The sequence below is a fragment of the Vanessa atalanta genome, chromosome 15 (genome assembly GCF_905147765.1).
Source record: "Vanessa atalanta chromosome 15, ilVanAtal1.2, whole genome shotgun sequence".
Lineage (NCBI taxonomy): Eukaryota > Metazoa > Arthropoda > Insecta > Lepidoptera > Nymphalidae > Vanessa > Vanessa atalanta.
The window spans coordinates 9,794,702-9,814,798 of NC_061885.1; the positions used below are offsets into that span (position 1 = coordinate 9,794,702).

At 31.6% G+C, this 20,097-nt stretch overlaps 2 protein-coding genes across 2 annotated transcripts; one reads left to right on the forward strand and one right to left on the reverse strand.

Annotated features, from left to right (window-relative positions):
* Positions 1-945: 945 nt before the first annotated feature.
* Positions 946-11,144, reverse strand: LOC125069145 (large subunit GTPase 1 homolog). The gene is made up of 10 exons (XM_047678537.1): positions 10,937-11,144; positions 10,527-10,750; positions 10,226-10,447; positions 9,823-9,943; positions 8,567-9,157; positions 7,713-7,865; positions 7,078-7,216; positions 6,616-6,815; positions 3,930-4,018; positions 946-1,175 (listed from the first exon to the last, which is right to left on the reverse strand). The coding sequence occupies exons 1-10, from the start codon at positions 11,030-11,032 to the stop codon at positions 1,049-1,051; spliced, it is 1,962 nt and encodes a 653-aa protein (XP_047534493.1). The 5' UTR covers positions 11,033-11,144; the 3' UTR covers positions 946-1,048.
* An 897-nt stretch (positions 11,145-12,041) lies between these two features.
* Positions 12,042-19,657, forward strand: LOC125069466 (trimethylguanosine synthase). The gene is made up of 11 exons (XM_047678970.1): positions 12,042-12,124; positions 12,211-12,343; positions 12,779-12,923; positions 13,772-15,147; positions 15,363-15,573; positions 15,936-16,206; positions 16,274-16,409; positions 16,756-16,916; positions 17,419-17,594; positions 18,182-18,304; positions 18,523-19,657. The coding sequence occupies exons 2-11, from the start codon at positions 12,213-12,215 to the stop codon at positions 18,616-18,618; spliced, it is 2,826 nt and encodes a 941-aa protein (XP_047534926.1). The 5' UTR covers positions 12,042-12,124; positions 12,211-12,212; the 3' UTR covers positions 18,619-19,657.
* The last annotated feature ends 440 nt before the right edge of the window (positions 19,658-20,097 follow it).

Sequence of the window (20,097 nt, forward strand, 5' to 3'; positions counted from 1 at the left end):
TGAGCTACCAAAACCAAGTATCAGTTACTCAAACAAAAGAAATACTGCACAAAAGTTTAGTCTCTTTTAAATATAATCTTTAGAAAAATAATGATTCCCATTCTTCTAACTTTGAAAATCATAATCGTTGAGATTATGATACGTTCCCGATTCTATTCCGATTCAACTTTGAATATTCCTCCCAAAAATAAACCTCAGCTTAATCTTACCTGAGGGCCAATTCCTTTCACTTATTTATATATATAAAGATACGATCCAGATTATATTCCGATACAACTTCGACCGAACCGCAAAATGACAGTTGTGTTAGTATACTCTATTCCAGCCATAACAGGAGGAAAGCCAAATAAACAACATTTAACAGCGAATTGACGCGATATCATTGGCTGAAAGCTTAATTAATCTATGATATTCACTATGGATTTGCGTTTTAAACGTCGACGAAACTGTTATCGGAATTTTGGAAGTAAAATTAGAGTGGAAATAAGTAGTTCAGTGTAATAGTGTTGTATTATAAATAAACATATATTAACCATAAACTCTTACATACTCGTAGTGCACAATATAGCTCAGTTATTAGCAAATCGCATGAAATACGTAAATCTAAGGTTTGTTTATCTTTTTTCCTACTTCATTTGGAATAGGCTCTAGAAAGCGACCGCAACGATTCGGATTTGATTTGATTGCGATAAAGTAACAATTTGTTAGTAGAATTGGCGTCCTGATTCATTACAAAATGCTAACATCGGAACGGATAGAAGAATGACGTATTTATTCAATACTAACTCGATATTTTTTTAGGAAACGATAGACACAAAATGTGCTTCCGTTTTTCTACACCTCGTAAAATTTTGAGTATTTACAAAAAAAACTTTCATTATAAACAGCTGTTGATATTTCTCATCTTTAAAACAACTTCAGTATAAAATAAATTAAATACGATTTGAATGTAACAAAGTTTTATTAAATATCGACATTTGTTTCTCACATTTATAAATTAATTCTACACATTTGTTATCTGTATTTTATAATTTTCAATCTGTGGTATTTAATGTTCGTCTAAATGAGCGTAGACTCTTCTCAACTTTTCTCTTTTATTTTTATTTGCGTGTTTCTTTTCGTGTTTCCAGGGTTTTCCAACGATCGGCTTCTGAACGTCTGATGGCGCTGTGACTCTAAAAAGAAAATGTGAAAAATTGAATATATTTTTGTATTATAATTAAATTAGTTTCTCTTATATAATGTCCGTTAAAATAATAAAATTAAGTTGTTTTGTTTTTTGTTTTTATTTTCTGTGTACATTGTCTCAAAAGAGTTCATATAAAAATACTTAAGCGAGCAGCATATCATTGTTTAATTATAACTAGAATTCATTGAAATTATTAATTAACAATCAATAGATTTGACTTCAATAGTTACAAATGTTAAATCATAAAAAAATTCAACAGTTGCAAAACAGCGAGTGTGATTCACCAAAACATTTCCACAACTGAGATGAAAGAGATCTCGTCCGAAAATTATCAATTTTAGTTAAGGGAAACCTAAATAAACTTCCCGGAGACGAAATAGTCACCCTGGACCGAGGCCAAGCGTTAATTCATAAAATTTAACTGCTTTACGAGTAGTCCGGGAGTTAACGAGCATGAAAATTGCTCTTAAAGTAAATACGGACGCAATAATGTGTGCACCGTCTTATGTTTGTATGTGAAAATTGTATGGATAGATGTAGGTTATTATAATATATACTATATAGAAAGGTTTTGTATTTTTTATTTTTCTCCAATAGATTGAAGCAATTCTTGCCATAAAATAATCACCAGTTTCCCTTCTGATATAAATGACGTACTTAAATAGGTGATAATATTATGGTCATTACTAAAGGTAACGCTTTTGAATTGCACTTAGTTTAAAACGGTATGTAAAGACATGGGTCCAAGACAGATTATTAAAAAATTAACCCGACGTAGGCTTCCCACTAAAATTTTCGTTTTTTTTTTCGCAGCTGGCAACATGACAGTGAAGCAATAAAAGCAAATTGCATATCCCATGCTCGAGGAAGTATCACCGATCCATGGTCAGAATCTATAGTTGATGACGGGTGTGGAGCCAATCCAACTTCCTCCGCGTTTAATATTTTTCAAAATCAGTTAAAAATATACAGGAAGGAGCGAAACCCTTCAGCTACTCGAAAGAGGTTTTAAAGGAAATGGTTAAGATTTTCTTACTCTACTTAGGTATACTATAAATCTTTGGCGCTCCAAAAAAAAAACAGTATAAATGCAAACGTTATGGATTTGCGAGAAAATGCCGTTTTGAACGTCGACGATACTTTTATCGAAACTTCGGAAATGAAATTAAAGTGGATATTAGTAGTTAAGTTTAATAGTGTTGTATAAATAAAGATATATATTAAAAAACTTAATCGTGCCCAATATAGCTGAGCTATTAGCGATTCAAATGATTGTCTGTTTATATATATTCCTACTTCGATTGGAATAGGCTAATGGTTAATTTATTCGTCTCATAAAAAAAACATCATATTCAACTACCAAGAACCAGAATCTTGTAAGTATCAAAAGAAAGCCAGTTAGTACATTCGACGGTAAACTGACATGAACAATTAAGCGTACCGGACAAACCAGAAAATTAACGGAAACGTTAAATATACACACATTCCAGTGCGTGTAAATTATTGTAGCACAACGTCTACGTCCGCGGGATTATAATATAAATCTCTTACGGAGGAATCAGTTGTATTATACCTAGGGCCGGACCGTAAGTTTAGGGGGCCCTGGGCTAATACTTCTTAGGGGCCCACCTAAGACATATCTGAACGTAGACTTGAATTAAATTAATTGAATGAGTTTGATAAATTACAAGATTCGCAGGGCTGCTAACCATACGATTTATTTAATTTAATAAAGTTATGGATTATTTCTCATTATTGTTCATTTTTGACTTTGAGTGATTTAGCAGGGGCCCCCTTGAATCCACGGGGCTCTGGGCAAAAGCCCAAAAAGCCATATAGTAGATCCCGCCCTGATTATGTTAATTGGAAATGCTCTAGGCATTCCAATCATTACGTTAATTAGAATCAAGGCCCCCGAGAAACACGACCCGAAGAATGAAACTATTCTCTATTCTGTATGCAACATTGAGATCACACTTACGCTTTAATTTTTTGCAGTGATATTTCTTTGGGTGCATCCGGTCATTTTGGTCCCGAGGTGGCCCAGTGGTTAGAACAAGTGCATCTTAACCGATGATTTCGGGTTCAAACCCAGGCAAGAACCACTGAATTTCATGTGCTTAATTTGTGTTTATAATTCATCTCGTGCTCGGCGGTGAAAGAAAACATCGTGAGGAAACCTGCATGTGTCTAATTTAAAAAAAATCTGCCACATGTGATTTCCACTAACCCGCATTGGAACAGCGTGGTGGAATATACTCCGAACCTTAGCCCAGCAGGGGGAAATTTACAGGCTGCTAATGTAATGTAAAAATTATAAAAAATATGAAAGTGAATTATTGAGTCATGAAAACTAGATGATTAAATCGCTCGCTAAGCCGTCATTGAAGTGTCAAGTCACTCAAACTAGACGTGACGCTTTATTTTATTTTACAATGTCTATTTTATTACAAATTTGAATTTTTGAGTAAGTGTTAAAGCAGCGGTGAGAATTTATATTTATATAGATATTACAATAATAATGATGATTTTTTTTTGTTATTGTTTATTTTCATGCAATTAAAAACTATTTTTATACATCCCGACGAAGTAAAAGTTTTCGCGAGCATATACCACCTTTTTTTTCTCATAAATGTTTGTTACAGAAAATTTAAACTCCCTTAAAAGTATAAAACCGAAATGTGTTGCATAAAAAAAATATTACGAATTTCATTTTTTCAAATACTTGTACAATACGTACCCCAAAATTGGTTTTCCTTTGACGTGAGCGCCGCCCTTCTGCATAGCGAAAAACGTATTGTCGATTTCCTTGGACTTATTCATCCAACCCTAAAAAAAACATAACACTTTAAAACAGATCCCTCATTACTCTGTTGAAATAAACCAAGGTTGTTCTACATCTTTAAATAAAATAATGCCTTTGATAAACTACGTAATAAAATTGTTTGATGTAATGTTTAAAGTGGGTGTTGATGAGCACTTTTTTTAATAAAATCTTGTGCTAAAAACCTCAATCACGTGATTTATTTCCAAAATGTTTTAACAGCAGAGCAATAGACGACGACAGATTCGACGACACAGTGAATGTTACACAAACATCTGAAAAACTGGACGATAACTGGGCAAGTACAGCATTGAAATTTCATCTATTCTAATTTTATAAATGAGAACGTAACTGTCTGTCTTTCACGGCTAAGCCACTGAACTGAATTTGATGAAACTTGATATGGAACAATTTTGAACTCCAAGGAAAGATTTTTATGTCTGACACCGGACGACCAACCACTGAAGATAAGCGAGGCGGTGGGTGACAACAATTTTTTCATAATTGGGACCCTCAGAGGCCCCAATAAAACTTGATAACATTTGTAAGGGAAAAACCACTTTTATAGTCATAGTAACCCTGTTATGTTACTTCAGCTATATATCTTTAAAAAGCTCGCTGTTTTTAATGCGTATCACGCTAAAACCTCCGAAAATATAACACGAAATTCGTATCATTATAATCAGCGCCTTTCTGAGGTTTTTAAATAAAATTATCAACAATATAATTCAAAGTTTATCGTAACCATAGCAACGCATGGCCGGATCTACACGTATATATAACTATTATGTGCAGATCATATTAAATAAATAATTTTATAACATCAAATTAAAAAATCTGCATTTCGCATATAAATCTACACAACTTTTATTAGTGTCGTGGGTTGGTACATTTCTGCACATTACGTCCAAAGATTGTTTACAATATTAAAGGTTGAGTAGGGAAATATCGTACAGGAGTCCGCAAAGTTCGGCAATAAATATATCCAACAACACAAAGTGTACCAAGCAAGCTAGTCCAAGAATTCTCGTTAACAGAAGAGCCCAAAAATGAGACATATGCTGTTGAAAAAGAAGCACAAAAAGTTCTATATGGACATATGATATTTTTTATTGTTAAACTTTAACACAGACACAGTTAAATACAGACATTTTGTCCGTTCCTTTGATAAATATATAGTCCATTATTTGTAACACACTTTTATACTGGGTCGGTCATATACATATCCAAATATATACTAAAAGCTAAAGTCTGTTTAATTGTGGTTTCACTGTTATGTCTCAGATTTTATTCAGTGGTTCTCCAACGTTTATATCTTAATCATCCCGAATGAAACGGATTATAAACACAAAAGCGTACAAAACTGAAACCGTGATGTCTGCCAAGAATTTCAACCGGCGATATGGTCAAGATTTTATACCTAATTAGTCCAAATAAACATGTCGATTTCTTCTACGTTACCACATTATACAGACCAAAAAAACACTTATTTTTTCTCATATTATAGATTTGTCTAAATAACCCAAAGTAGCATAACGCTCTACAACACATAACTGCAGATTTACGAGAGCGAAAACTTTTTTAGATTCGCCAAATAGGGGGATTACCTGTATATATATATATAGTGACAGGATACACCTAAAGTTATAAAGGATTATGGAAATCATATGAATTTACGTACTGGAAAATATTACTTCACATCATTTGAAAAATGTCGGATTGTGAGTGTATTTTATTTAATACTTTGAATTAATTTTTCACTGTTGAAATCTTATTAATACGAAGCGGAAATAAGTTCGCTGGTTTTCGTGATGATATCGGATCTCAGCAATGACCAATTTTGGCAAAATTAACTTTAAATCATAAATCGTTGTACGCTAACAATGAATTGGATTGACATTGCGAATTGCCAAATATAACTGCAACGCACTGGAGTATATGACAATCACGGGCAAATTTGCAATGGGAAGGAAAGTTTTTGTAGTTCCCAGAAATCGTATTTGGACAGTCAGAAAAGACTAGAGAATGGGGACATATTTGCCACAAGTCATCAAAGAGCTCGGTCCGATTATCTCACGTATATTGAAAAATTGTGATAATGATACGTTGATAATTCCTCACTGACGAACCCCAGTTGTGTCTTAAGCCAGATAATACAAGTGACAAACTATGAGAACTATCGGGAGAAAGATGAAGATAATGTAACAATATTGGAAAAAAGCCTAACTATGGAGGTTAGGTTAATGATCAGGGAGGCATTTTCATTGGAGCACGCATAGAACTACTAAGCATAGTAAATGCGTTCCCGATTTAAACATGATACGTAACGGATTCATCTGATAAAATATGTTTTGGATAAACTCAAAGGGACGAATAAAGTTAAATAAAGGAAACTAAAGAGGGCTTATGTAGAAGAATTAAAATTCACGCCTCAAAGTTTTATTTCTGTGTAATAATAAATCCAACTTTTTTTATCTCTACCTATATATATATATAAAGTTAGTACATTTTATATATAATATAAATATATACTAATGTTAAAGGCGAAGAGAAATCGAGGATAAAAAATTGTTAACTTTAATCTATTACACCACAAGCTCACCTCAACAGCTCTAGCCTCCCTGGGCGTTGGTTTCCTGGTCTCATTTTTCTTCTCTTCAATCAGATCATCCACAGGAGCTGGTTCGTATCCAGGAGGTAATTCTTCCCAGTGTAAACGTCCACTGGCTGCGTCTTTCAGGAAAAGTCGAGCTGATCTCGACTGGTCTGGCTGACCAGCTGCTGTCATGAAGCCTCTATTAACTGAAAAAATATATAATCGTATTAGAATGTAAGGTATGGTATTAGTATCGTCTTTTACTAAGCTTACTTCCTACATTATAAAAAAATGACAATGTATTTGGACACTAGATAAATAATGGACTACGTCAATTATGCTCAAAAAAACTTGTTTTTAAAAAAAATACTTAATTTGTCACTGCCATAAATCACTTAAGGATAAACTATTCTGTGCAATGTAATATAATGATGTGTTGGTTTATTTAAATACTTAAAAAAAACTTACAAGCATGTGCAGTCAATATTTTTCTGTACTCAAGTTCACTGCCTTCATACTCTGGTAGAAGTAGTCCATACTTGTGCTGGAATGTGTGCCGACTCACAAGCTGGCACAGACGAGCCATTGCTGCATCGTGAGATTGCATCTAAAACAAATATGGAAACATATCTTGTTTGAAAACCTCACCAATAATATAGCGTTCAACTACAACTACTTCATAGTTTACACCAAATATAGAAAATGAATAGACGAGATGGCCCAGTGGTTAGAACGCGTACATCTTAACCGACAATTACGGGTTCAAGTCCAGGCAAGCAGCACTGAATTTTCATGTGCCTAATTTGTATTTGTAATTCATCTCATGCTCGATGGTGAAGGAAGAAAATCGTGATGAAACCTACATTTCTCAAATTTCAATGAATTTCTAACACATGTGCATTTACTAACCCACATTGGAGTAGAGTGGTGGAATCAGCTCCAAAACTTCTCATGAAAGTAAAAAATTACTGAACCAAAAAAGGTAATATAATTAATAATGTATTGTTTTATTACAAGCGATTCGCATTTTTTGCACTAAAATTTTTATAAATACTCGAATTTGTATATCAGACTATAGAAATGCAGAGGTCAATAGGACTTACCTGGTCAATGGGCAGCACAGCCGTTAGCAAGAGATCTGGTGCTACAGCATATGCCGGTAACACTAGTCCAGGGCAGTCCAACAGTTCTAAATCATCATCCAAAATCAGAGACTGAATGTGTCTCGTGTGACCCGGCATTGAGCTGACACTAACCTATTAATAACAAAAATGGACGAAGCTCAATTAATTCAAATCAAATCACGATTCTAACCAAACAGAACTACTTAGTATCGATGTGTTCTAGTTCTGAAGATGAGCAAGTCAGTCAGTACCTTAAGACACAAGGGACACATCTTACTTCACAAAGTTGGTGGAGCATTTGCAATGTTAGGAAATGTCGATATTTTTTAGAGCATCAATGTCAAAGGTAATCACATATCATCATGAGTAATTTATATTTTTATAATGTATCCTTAAATATATAATATATATATGAGATTTTAATATATATTATATAGTATGGTGACTCTAAGTAACCATTTATTTAAGTAGACTTTTATAATAATATATAATTAATTTAGTTCTAGAGAATTAATTCTAATATTTTTTTACTATCAAGTAACACATTTGGCTATTTGCTTACTTACTACTTATTACTCTACTTACTTTTTTATTTGATAGAAAAAAAAGCATTTACGTAGAAGCAATACACTCATCTTATTAATAGAAAAAATAAAATTTATCTATTGTTGGGAAAAGGAAATAAATTAAGCCGAGAAGAACTGGTAGAAGGTCTTGAACCCAAACAAGTTGGAGTATAGTGGAGAAAGTGGAGGAGAAGTTAAAGAGTACTTTGACAAACAGTTTGTAATTTATAGGATGTTACTTTGAATGTAATTATTAGTTTTAAATACCTTTTTAGTTTGCATCAAAACATTGACAGAGCTTGATTTTCCTACATTGGGGTAACCAATCATTCCAACAGTCAATCTTGGTGGATTCTTCAATTGACCAATCTTCTGTTCTTTAAGAACTTGTATCAATCTATCACGATCAAAAATTTCATGTGAATTCGTAACTTGGTCAATATTTTCATTTACTTTATCAGAATCTTCTGAAACAGTATTGCAATCTGTTTTTTCCGATTGTTCTGTTGGTTGTGCTGGTGTTTCATTATTGAGTGTTAATTTTATACTTTGAAAAGGTTCTATAGGCTTATCAGTTCTTAGATTTTCTAGTACCTTATCTAAAGCTATTTGAATTGCATCTATTCTATGGGCTGTGTTATTAACTGCTTGACCAAGATCTCCTAATTGCTTTTTAAACATTTCAATGTCATCCTGTGTATCATTTAAAGCATTATGATTGTCACCCTCCTCTTCAGAGTCTACAGACTCTGAACTTGATTCTTCATCATCCTCAACTCCTTTAGCTGCATTACTCTCTTCGGATATTTTCCTTTCCTTTGTACTTTTTGCAGCAGAGAAGAAAATAATTGAAATGTTCTAAAAAATATATTTAAAAATAGAATGAAAACTTTGCTAAAAAACATATAATTTCTGATCAATATAAATAAATTTACTAAATAATAGGCTATTTGACAGTATATATTATGATTTTAAAAATAGTTATTTATTAACAAAGGATGAAAATAAATTTTTTTTTTTAAAAATCCATAAATAAAAATGCATTTCTTTAAATGTTTGTCATGTGACACAAAACACTCCTGATTGGTCGGATTTATGATGACGTCACTTGCTTGTTAACCTCGTTTTCCTACTGTATGTTGATTATATGTGCCACAGATTACAATACAGGCAAGTAACGTCATCGACTCTATTGCATCGCCATATTGTCAAAGTAACGTTTTCGCGCGCTATTTAAATATGGAATTTTTCATTTGAAAATTTTCAACAAATATGTACTAGAATTAAAAAAAAAACAACTTTTACTGGGTTCTTTAACCTTTACTAAATAATATAAAATGGATTTTAAAAATCAGTCAAATAGCCAATTATCAACCACTCATCATATATTCTGCTGCCAAACAGCAAAACTTAATATTGTTGTGTTCCAGTTTGCAGGGTGAGTGATCCAGTGTAACTACAGTTCCCCAGGTGCATTAGTGAAGTACTAATACACTTTTATGTAAAAAATATAAAACAATTACCTCTTTAGCAAAATATTCCGCCCAACATTTCCTGCCATACTCTGTGGTTAAATCAGCTTTATTCAATAACAAAAAAATCTTGCATTTTTGTTCACTTGCATATTTTTCCAAATCTGTACATCTGCAATAATAGTTGGAATGTGACATATTATAAAAATGAAGGGTTACAACTACGTTGGAGTTCTATGTTGGAGAGCTTTTTACAACATTTTCTGGGTTGAAAAAAAAACACATTCCACTTTATTCCAATATCAAATCTCAATACTTTTCTTTACATTCTTTCTTTAGTTTTTGTTTCAGTCAATATATAGACAAAGGGAGCATAACTAACATTGTAAATTCTCATTTTTAACTAAGGATGTTAAATTTCTTTGTTAACAGTTATATAATTATTAAATTTAACCTGAACAAAAGTGGATTCCTTGCATCCAATAGTATTAGAACTATGTCAGACTTTTCCAAAGTTCTCCACAATTGCTTCCAAAGTTCTAAATTTCTTTCATATGGTGTTACCGCTGCACCCAGTTTAGTTTGCAGTTCATTTAAATGGCGTCTCCAATCAAGAAATTCATCCCTTTCTTTTGTTAACTGTTCCTCTGCTGTAATACCTGGTTTCCATTGAGGTCTGAAAAAAATATAGATATAGTTAACTTAATCTTAAGCTGTTTTTTTTTTTCTTATTAGATTTTTTTATATGGGTTTACCTTCTGGGAACTGTGAGTGGTTCATCAAAGTCTGGTTGTGAGGTAGCTAGTTCAACTTCACAGGGGGCAGATTTAACATATTTAACATTCATTTTTTCAGCAATAAATTCTCTGTTAGCTAGCTCTGCGGTTGACAAGAACTCTTGGAGTGAAGATTCGGCTGTGACAGATTGTAAATTAAGACGGCCCCAATCATATCCATCCTGAACCTCTGTCGTGTGAAGCTGTTTTAAAATAAGGGAAAATGTCAATTTTCATAAATAACAAAAAAAATAAAAAGTAAATGAAGAGGAATTAATTAACTAATAAAATATTTTGTAACATATTTTATCCAGTTTGATATACGGTTTTGATATACATAAAAATATGAGAAAACTTGTTTTGCATAATTATAAATAATATTATTTTACCATAGTATTGTCTTCTACATGTCGGCGGTGTCGATTTTTAGCAAATCTGTCTTTAATAAGAGCACGACCAAGTGATTCTTTATTTTTCTTTCCCATTGTAGTAATTAGCAAAGAGAAAAAGCAACAATAACTTTTAAAAAACTTTTAATGTTAAAAATAAACGTGGTTTTGACTAATGTCTGAAAAGTCTGCCTGTCTGGTTATTGGTATGTCAAGATTGTCAACTGTCTAGTTCCTTGACACTGACAGCTTAACATTCGTTTAATATTGGTTCGTAAATCGATACATTTGCATACCTCTGTACCTCATCTCCATCGCAATTGATGTTAGTAATCGTAAGTTTAAATTTATACATAGCATTGTTATTTCATGTGGCAGTTATTATAAACTTTTTTTTAAATAAATGTATATAAGAACGTTACTTAATCTCAAATAATGAATAATATATATGGGTAACCGAAATGACAGCAGCGTACACATATAAAATCATATTACATATTGCAAAAAAACTGCTCCTATTTTCGTACTACAACTACATAGCTAACTAACATAGCTCTCGTAAACGTCTAATTAAAAATAGTAATTAATTGGTAATTGATAAGTATTTAATTTTCCAAGTACCTAACAATCGTACGCACTAATTACCAATAAAATATTTTGTTATTATTGTCGTATTGGCACAGTGCAGACAAACAAACACAATTAAAGCGGAAATATATTGATTCTTGTGATCCATAATTTCTGATCTCAATTATTATGTTGCAATTATGTGTTTCTTTTAATGTTATCTAAGCGTAAAATATGGTAAAAGAAGGCATATATTTTTAATATCTGCTGTTAGCTAAAAACATAAATTTATTTATCTATATATCTTTTTCTTATTTAGGGTTAAATAAATGAAAATGCACAAGAGAAAGAAAAATAAATTAGAGTGAAAAATAATTAGTTTACATAGATATATAATTTATTTTAAAATATCTTTTGTCGAGATATTGATCGTTATATACCCGATATATAGTTTTGACCTACTTCCTTGATTTCTCTTCAATGTTGAGTTAACCTGTGGAATATGTAGATGACATTATTTTTGTCAATAACTGTCAAATTAAAGAAGAAGCAGCAGGTAGTAAGTACTTCTACTGGTAGTTTGGTACTACTACTAAGGGAGTTTCGATTTAATTTGAACAGGTTCGAGTTCAACTAATTTATAAAATAAAAACATAACTATAACATAATCTATATCAATAAACTTCACAGAAATATATTTCTTTTAGTGATGATGTCGGAGTATTACGATCATTACCATCGCTGGGAGCCTTTAGCCGAATTTCATTTCTTTTTCGACGATGATGAGGAATTTTACGACGACAATTACGTTTATTGTTTATGTAGTCGAGCTGTAATAAGGTTAGTGCATGATTTAGAATATTTATTATAGTTTTTAAAAAATCAATACAAGATACGTTTGGTTTAGGAGTTCGTTATTATTCTTTTTTTTATTTTCCATTATTATTTAAAATTTGCCTAAAACAACTTCAATATAATAATGTTATGAATCATTTTTATGTTGTAGCTGATCAATGAATGGTTTTTATATGTAGCTATGTAGTATTGTTCAAAGCAGTACCAAAAAGTAGTAAAATTTCGGTTGTTGATAAAAATAATACAATCAGTATTTTGTATATTTTAAAAATTAAATTAGTCAGTACTGAGCACTATCACTAATAAACATTCAGCTGTACAATATTTGAAAATAATCTTAAACATACAGAAAAATATTGGCAGATGATAATATCCTAATAATAAATTGATAAACTTTTTTTAATTAAAAAAAATTCATAGAGATGGAATAAGAACTTATTACGCTGAAAAGGAATATGGCACTGAAAGTGAAGCAGAAATTGCAGCCGACTCTCAATCACAGGATATTGACGATCATTCTCACGTACATTTCTCTGTTGACACTTCTTACAAGACTAAATGTGAGGTATGTATTTTGTATGATTAGAATTCTTATTTAAATTTTTAGCACATAATAATTCATTATTGTTAACCATTTTCCACATATTTTCAAAACAAGTGTTTGATAAAACTGCTTATATAGCAGAGTATAAAGTGGTATGATTTTTAACAAGCCTACAATGCATTTAGTGCTGCAGTGCTGCATCGTATACAAGTTTTTGCGACATTTTATAAATTGAAATAAAATATATATATTTAATTAAAGTTAAGGTTTTGACCATATTTTTTTTTAACCAAAAGAATAGTATCAATGCCCCAAATTAATTAAGAAATTACTGTTATATCTCCCTTTAAGCTTATTACTTGTGTTAGGACTGGGGATGACAATAGCTCAAGGGGTCAGGATGGGTCCAGCAACTTTTTACAGGACCGACCGGCGGACCAAATACAGACATTACTTCTGAGCTAGATACTATAAATTCTAAATTGTATTTATTTAGTATAAAGGTTTCCAGGGTTTCGATCAATTCTATAATGTCTAATGCCCTTTGTTTGCTTTTACTATTCAACAGTAAATTATTGACAATAAACCATTGTACCGTTGGAAAGAAAAGATTTCTGTATAACAATTGTGTGTTTTAAATATTATAATAAACACTCTCATCACAAATTTCCTTGCATAATCACAATTTTAAGCTTTGGAATCTTGATTCTTTAGTTGCTATTCTCAGTGCTAGAATAATAGGTCATTATGTGAACTGTAATAAATATATTATGGTAAATTTGTTAATTTTATTTAGATATGTTAACACTGTATCAAAAATGTTATATTTTAACATTTGATTCTTAAATAAACTAAAATTCTATTCACAGAAAGATGAAGGCGCCAGTTGCTACTGTAGTGCATCACATACAGACAACTATTGTTCAACTGATGAACTAGATCCTACTCAAATACATGGTTTCCCATCCCATGCTCTTCAACCAAGCGACAGTGGGGCTGACCTCACATATCAGGACTGCCATTCTGACTACACCACACTTGACAAAATAGAAAGAATGGAACAGGATATCATGGAAACCAATGAGAATTACCTATCAGATAATACATGGGAAAAATTTTGGGCTACCAATGGTGAAAGAATAATTTGGGCTTCCTGGATTAAGAAGTACAGTGACTACATAAATCCCACATATCTAGATGAAAACCATGATCTAGTTATGGATGATAACAACATTCCCAAACAGCACTCAGCAGAGCCTTTATGTAATAAGGACATAGTTGATTACAGAGAAAATGATGACATTAAGGTAATGAGAGAGAGGAAATTCTCTTATGATTCAAAAGTCAATCCTTACAAAAAGGCTAGTAAAGACCAGAATTATGAAGATAAATATGACAAACGAAGTGAAAAAGTAAGTGACAAAGATGAAATGTGGCTTCCTGCACGTAGAAGACGATCTTGCTCAGAACATGATGGAATTGTAAGTCCTAGAACACTTCCAGGGACAGACTCGATGACAAATGTAACAAAATTAACTCTTTCGAGTTATAATGTTACTTCCAGTCATGTAACCTCAGAATCTACGCCTACAGACGACTATAGTGTTTCATCATCAACTTCCACATCTGACGATCAATTTAATGATCAGACAAGAATCGTAAATATTGATGATAATTCAGAACAAATGCCATCTGAAGATTTAGATACTGAACAATATTGGCAATTCCTATGGAAGAAACATTTTGGCGAACAATATGCTTTGCACTACGCAAATTATATTGAATGTCATGAAATAAGAAACAGAGAAATATCTGCTTTGAATGTACAAGAAAGTAAAATTGAAGAATTGAAAGGTTTAGATAATGAGTGTGAGAATAGTGAAGGGAATTCACAGGAACTGCCTTCTGTTATTGAAGTTCAAACACAAATCGATAAAATTAACTTAGAAGAAAAGATTGTCAAACCAAAAAGGAGGACTAAAAATGCAAGTAATCGTATCATTAGCTCCGTGGGTGTACTGCTACAAAATTTACTTAAAGAACAAAAAGACAAGTCATTCGACGAAGCTTTTGATGGTGAAGATGGAACAACTAATAATGAAAAATCTGAGTCATTGGTATTGGAGAAGAATGAAAATTCAACTGGATCAAATAATCTGCAAAACAACAGCAACGTTTCCAAACACGATTATTATGACGGAGACGACGATCCACCTGAAGAAAAGCCGGTATCATTAAAGAGAAGGTAAATTTAAATATAAGAATATTTTTCAATTAGTTTTAAAAACATTTATTTTTCCTCTCGCGCAAGAAGAAGAAAAAACAAGAGGAAATAAAATTTTTAGACGAGTTTTATTATTTTCGTATAAATATCATTGCTGAATTTAAAATATCTTATGAAATGCTTAAACATTTTTTGTTTCATAAGTATATAATTCAGTTAATTATTTTATGTTCCAGTCATGAAATCGATGACGAAGAGGTGAACTCAGAAAAAGTAAAATCAACATTCCAAATCATGGGTTTCTCGTTCGACTCAGAGAAGATACCGAAGGGTCAGCTTATTTATAGAAAGCGGTTAGGGAGGTTGCGTCCGCCACGGTACAAGCGATCCGGAGCGTCGAAGAAAACATATTTTGATGATGAAGGAAAACCGTATCACTTGGAACAGGTTATTATTAACGTTATTTTCTTAATATTTTTCATTAATGTTATATACGAGTACGTAAGATTCCACTACAGTAGAATAGTCCTGGGTTTCGTATGAATCGTCTTAAGTTATTTGTGTAAAGCATATCCATATTTTTGATATTCATTGATTTAATTGTCCTAACCTAAAGTTTGCTTGGAAGAAATGTTCCGGTAGAATAAGCGATAAGGCCTTATCTATAAAGATATTATTAAAATATAAAGAGCATAAATTAATTGTTTCCATCAGCTGTAAGCAAGCATTCTAAATTCTAAATATCGGAAATTCTTCAACAATTTTTTTTATATATGAAAGCAAGTGAGGATGACGATAATATTTTCCAGAATCAAGAATCACAAGATGAAGGCGAAATGCTTACTGATGATGATGGTCCAGAAATACAATCAGATGGTGAGAAAAATAACTTAGATATCAAATTAGAAGAAAGCACAAACACTGAAACAGAAAACAATGAATCTAAAGATAATGTGATTGAAAGCGAAGCTACATCTGAGAATACAGCAGACATTTTACAAGAGAACATAGAACAATCGCAGAGTGATGTTATTGAAAGCAAAAACGATGAACAAACGGATGTTCATGTTGAAATAACAAGTAAGTTTTCTATATGTATATTATCATTAAATAACAAATATTGTAAATCTCATACATTGTTTTTCAGGTCTAAATAAACGCAGGCGTCGACCTAAAAGATACCCTCGAATGGAGGATTATGATACAACAGATATGCCAATTGAACTCAAAGGAGATGAGAAAATGTTTAAGTATTGGAAGAAACGACATTCATTGTTTCATCGGTAAGAAACAATATTATTTCATAGCCTTTTCTCTACTTTGTAAAATTATAGGTACAGAAATTGTCGTTTTCCACTATAACTAATACCACTATTTTCTAGGGTCAAAAAGTAGAATTGTTTAATTGACTTGACGTAGATGTAAAATTTGCATTGAAACATACGTAATTAGGGACCAGTTTCAGAATTACGCCTTTTTGAATCGTATCTTAAATAAAGTGACAGGGTATAATTCGGTTTAATGTCAAGTTTTAGTTACTTGGCATTAAACCGAATAAGAAAAGTAAATTTTTGGTCTGCCGTTAGGATAATATATAAAATGGTTTACTAAAAGCGTCTACACTTGCAGCTTCGACGAAGGCATCCAGCTGGACCGCGAGAGCTGGTTCAGCGTGACGCCGGAGAGCGTGGCGCGCCACATCGCCGACAAGTGCGGGCGCGACCACGTGGTGGACGCCTTCTGCGGCGCCGGCGGGAACACCATACAGTTCGCGCTCACGTGCAAGAGAGGTAACTAAATGTTGTTTTTTAATTCATTTTGTTTTGTCTGTGTCCATTTGCCTAGTGGCCCAGTTAGAACGCGTGCATCTTAACCGATGATTGCGGGTTCAAACCCAAACTCAATTTTCATGTGCTTAATTAGTGTTTATAATTCATTTCATTCAACATCGTGAAGACACTTTAAAGTGTCTAATTTCAACGAAATTCTGCCACATGTGTATCCAGGAACCCGCATGGGAGCAGCATGGTGTAATATGCTTCAAACCTTCTCTTTAAAGGGAGTGATGGCCTTAGCCCAGCAGTAGAAATTTAAAGGCGGTTAATGTTGTCATGTTGTGTCCATTTGCCTATGTCTAATCAACTTTGTACTAAATAAATTATTTTTAATAAAAGAATAACAACATTTTATTAAAAGATGCAATGTTAGTGTAGTTATTACTACTACCTTCCTCTCTACTTAGAGCTAAAATATATAAAAACACCAACTTACGCCCTTTTTTAACTTTGCCAGTAACCGCCATAGACATCGATCCGGCGAAGATAGAAATGGCAAAACACAACGCCGCAGTTTATGGTGTAGAAGATCGAATAGAGTTTATTGTGGGAGACTTTTTTGAAATAGCACCAACTCTAACAGCAGACATGGTGTTTTTAAGCCCTCCTTGGGGAGGCCCGAATTATTCTGATGTAAGTTATTATACTATATAGAAATGTGTAACTTAAGTTAAGGTACTGATTTTGTACTTCCAAAAGAATTTCTTAGCTAATTTGACAAGACTAAAAGCTTTTTTTTTTTTTTTAACTTGTTCACATGAGTACAAATTATTCATGCTCGACAGTTGAATAATTTAAGTAAAAAGAACCACCGGTATATTAACTATTTATAATATATGATTGATGAAATATAGTTTAATGACTTGTTCTTGTTGTACTTTGTTAAATGAATCGACATTACAAACCGGTGCAAGCATTTCATTATATCGTTTCTAATCAAATGACAATTCAAAAGTTGTAAGAGTCTCATTGAAAATAGTAGGTTCTGATTTTGAAATATTTGCAACAGTGTCACACAATTGTTAATCTTAAACAACAACCATTTTACCTTTAAATGTTGTTCAAGTGGTTTGATAAATAATGATGTATTCTTCTTTCAAATGACTAATCAATGATGACAGAAAGAGAAAAAAATATTTAACAAAATTACTAAATAACTTTTAAAAGTAACTATAATACATGACATATTATACTTACAGCAATGTATTTCTATGTTTCAGAATTATGAATATGATATAGAAACTATGCTGGAACCCAAACCTGCATCAGAATTAATGAGGATTGCTCGGGATATTAACTCAAACATAGCATTGTACTTACCGAGAAACACAAGAATGGATCAGGTATTTTATCTTTTGTTTAACATTTTAAAGCTAAATAATTAATTGTTAACTTTACTTGACTTGATATTACTTAAATTATCAGTAGAAGAAATAAATATAAAAGCCGGATAGGTTTTACAATTAGGATGTTTGAAAATTACAATAATTTGTGTTTCAATTCATTTTAAATTATATTTCTGAAGGTATAATAAGGTTATAATGATAATATTTTGTTTCAGATACTTTCCATTGCTCAAGAAGTCGGTGGTTCTGTAGAGATAGAACAAAGTTATTTAGATAAAAGATTTATAGCACTTACTGCTTATTTTTATTAGAAATAATTGTCATACTGAATACATCACACATTTTCAAGTATGTATATCAATTTTCATGAATTGCTTAAGCATCCCATATTTTCATCAATAAAAAATGTTGGTGAAGTTTTATGATTACATTAAGAAGTGAAAATAATATATCTCAAAATTAATTGATTATTCAAATTATAATTAGTATTTATAATGGATTTAAAATATATTCAAATAAATATTTCAGTATATAGCTCTGTAATGATCCGAGTTACCTGCATTTAAACTGTCTTAACAAATATATGAATATAGTGTAATTTTAACATATTTTTATATTACCTCAATGTTGCTTTTTTTTGTACATATTTAACAGCGCTGTTTTTTTATTTTAATAAAAAGTAACAAGCAATAACTATACTAATAGGGTTAACACTACTTTTTTCTTACCTAACATTGTATTTTAAAATAAATATATTTAAATAGAAGATGTATATCGCAATATGAAAACAATATGTAAATTGCCTTAAAGTTTGAAAGCTACAGTTTTAAAAATAAATAAAAATAAGAGTACTATATTATTATAAAATTTAAGAATTTCATCAATTTATATCTATATCAAGGTTTGCTGTATATGTTCTTTTTTCAAAGAAAAAACAATGTGAAATCTTTTTAAGCAATCCTTAAGCTATTGTGTATCAAATTACTTCAACTTGCATTTAGTAAATAGATAGACATTTTATCTAGCAGAAATATATTGTAATGCACTGTAGAAATTAATTTTCATGTGTCAAAAATTATCTGTGTATTATTGTAAGTGTTACCACACTTATGTACACAATAAATTTGAAAATCGCCTATTGGCACCTATATTGACATCTGATTGTGTATTTGAGGAGATTGATATTCTGGTATTGCAAACTCAAATTTAAAAATTTATAACTAAAGTCAGATATGTATGTGATTGAAAGCATTTATAGATGAATACCTATTTGTAGGCCTTGTGTGTGTGACCATAAATGTTGTGATCTCTTTAAATATTGTTGATGATATTATACAACTTCAACTGTGATTGATTTTTGTCTCATTTCAAGTTTATTAATTTTTTAATTATTACAAAAGTAACTGAAGCCAAATAATGTTGTAATCCATTTGAAATTTAACTTCCACTAAGTGCACGTCCACTCATAGTCATTAAATTGGTAGTAGGGCTCTGTGCAAACCAGTCTCGAAAGGTATCACTGATTCAACAGATAATCTACTACCAAATGGCAGTACTCATTGTTGTGTTCGGTTTGAAGGGTTATTCAGCCAGATTAGATAATAACAGCAACAAAGGATATAAAGTTTGTTGATGCATTGGCAATGTTTGAAAGGCAAAAAGATTGAATAGTCATGCTAAATATGGATGGATTAAGTTTTGATCACTATTCACCTATGTTATGATTCCATCAATATTCTTATAAAGTTTATTTATTTTTATATTAAAATATGAAAATATAACAATTAAAC

Coding starts and splice junctions, on each gene's coding strand:
- LOC125069145 (XM_047678537.1), bottom strand. CDS start 11,032: ATGGGAAAGAAAAATAAAGAATCACTTGGTCGTGCTCTTATTAAAGAC. Junction 10,448..10,526: donor CCACTCACAGTTCCCAGAAG/GTAAACCCATAT, acceptor TATTTTTTTCAG/ACCTCAATGGAAACCAGGTA. Junction 7,217..7,712: donor CTGTGCTGCCCATTGACCAG/GTAAGTCCTATT, acceptor TATTTGTTTTAG/ATGCAATCTCACGATGCAGC.
- LOC125069466 (XM_047678970.1), top strand. CDS start 12,213: ATGATGTCGGAGTATTACGATCATTACCATCGCTGGGAGCCTTTAGCC. Junction 17,595..18,181: donor GAGGCCCGAATTATTCTGAT/GTAAGTTATTAT, acceptor TCTATGTTTCAG/AATTATGAATATGATATAGA. Junction 18,305..18,522: donor GAAACACAAGAATGGATCAG/GTATTTTATCTT, acceptor ATTTTGTTTCAG/ATACTTTCCATTGCTCAAGA.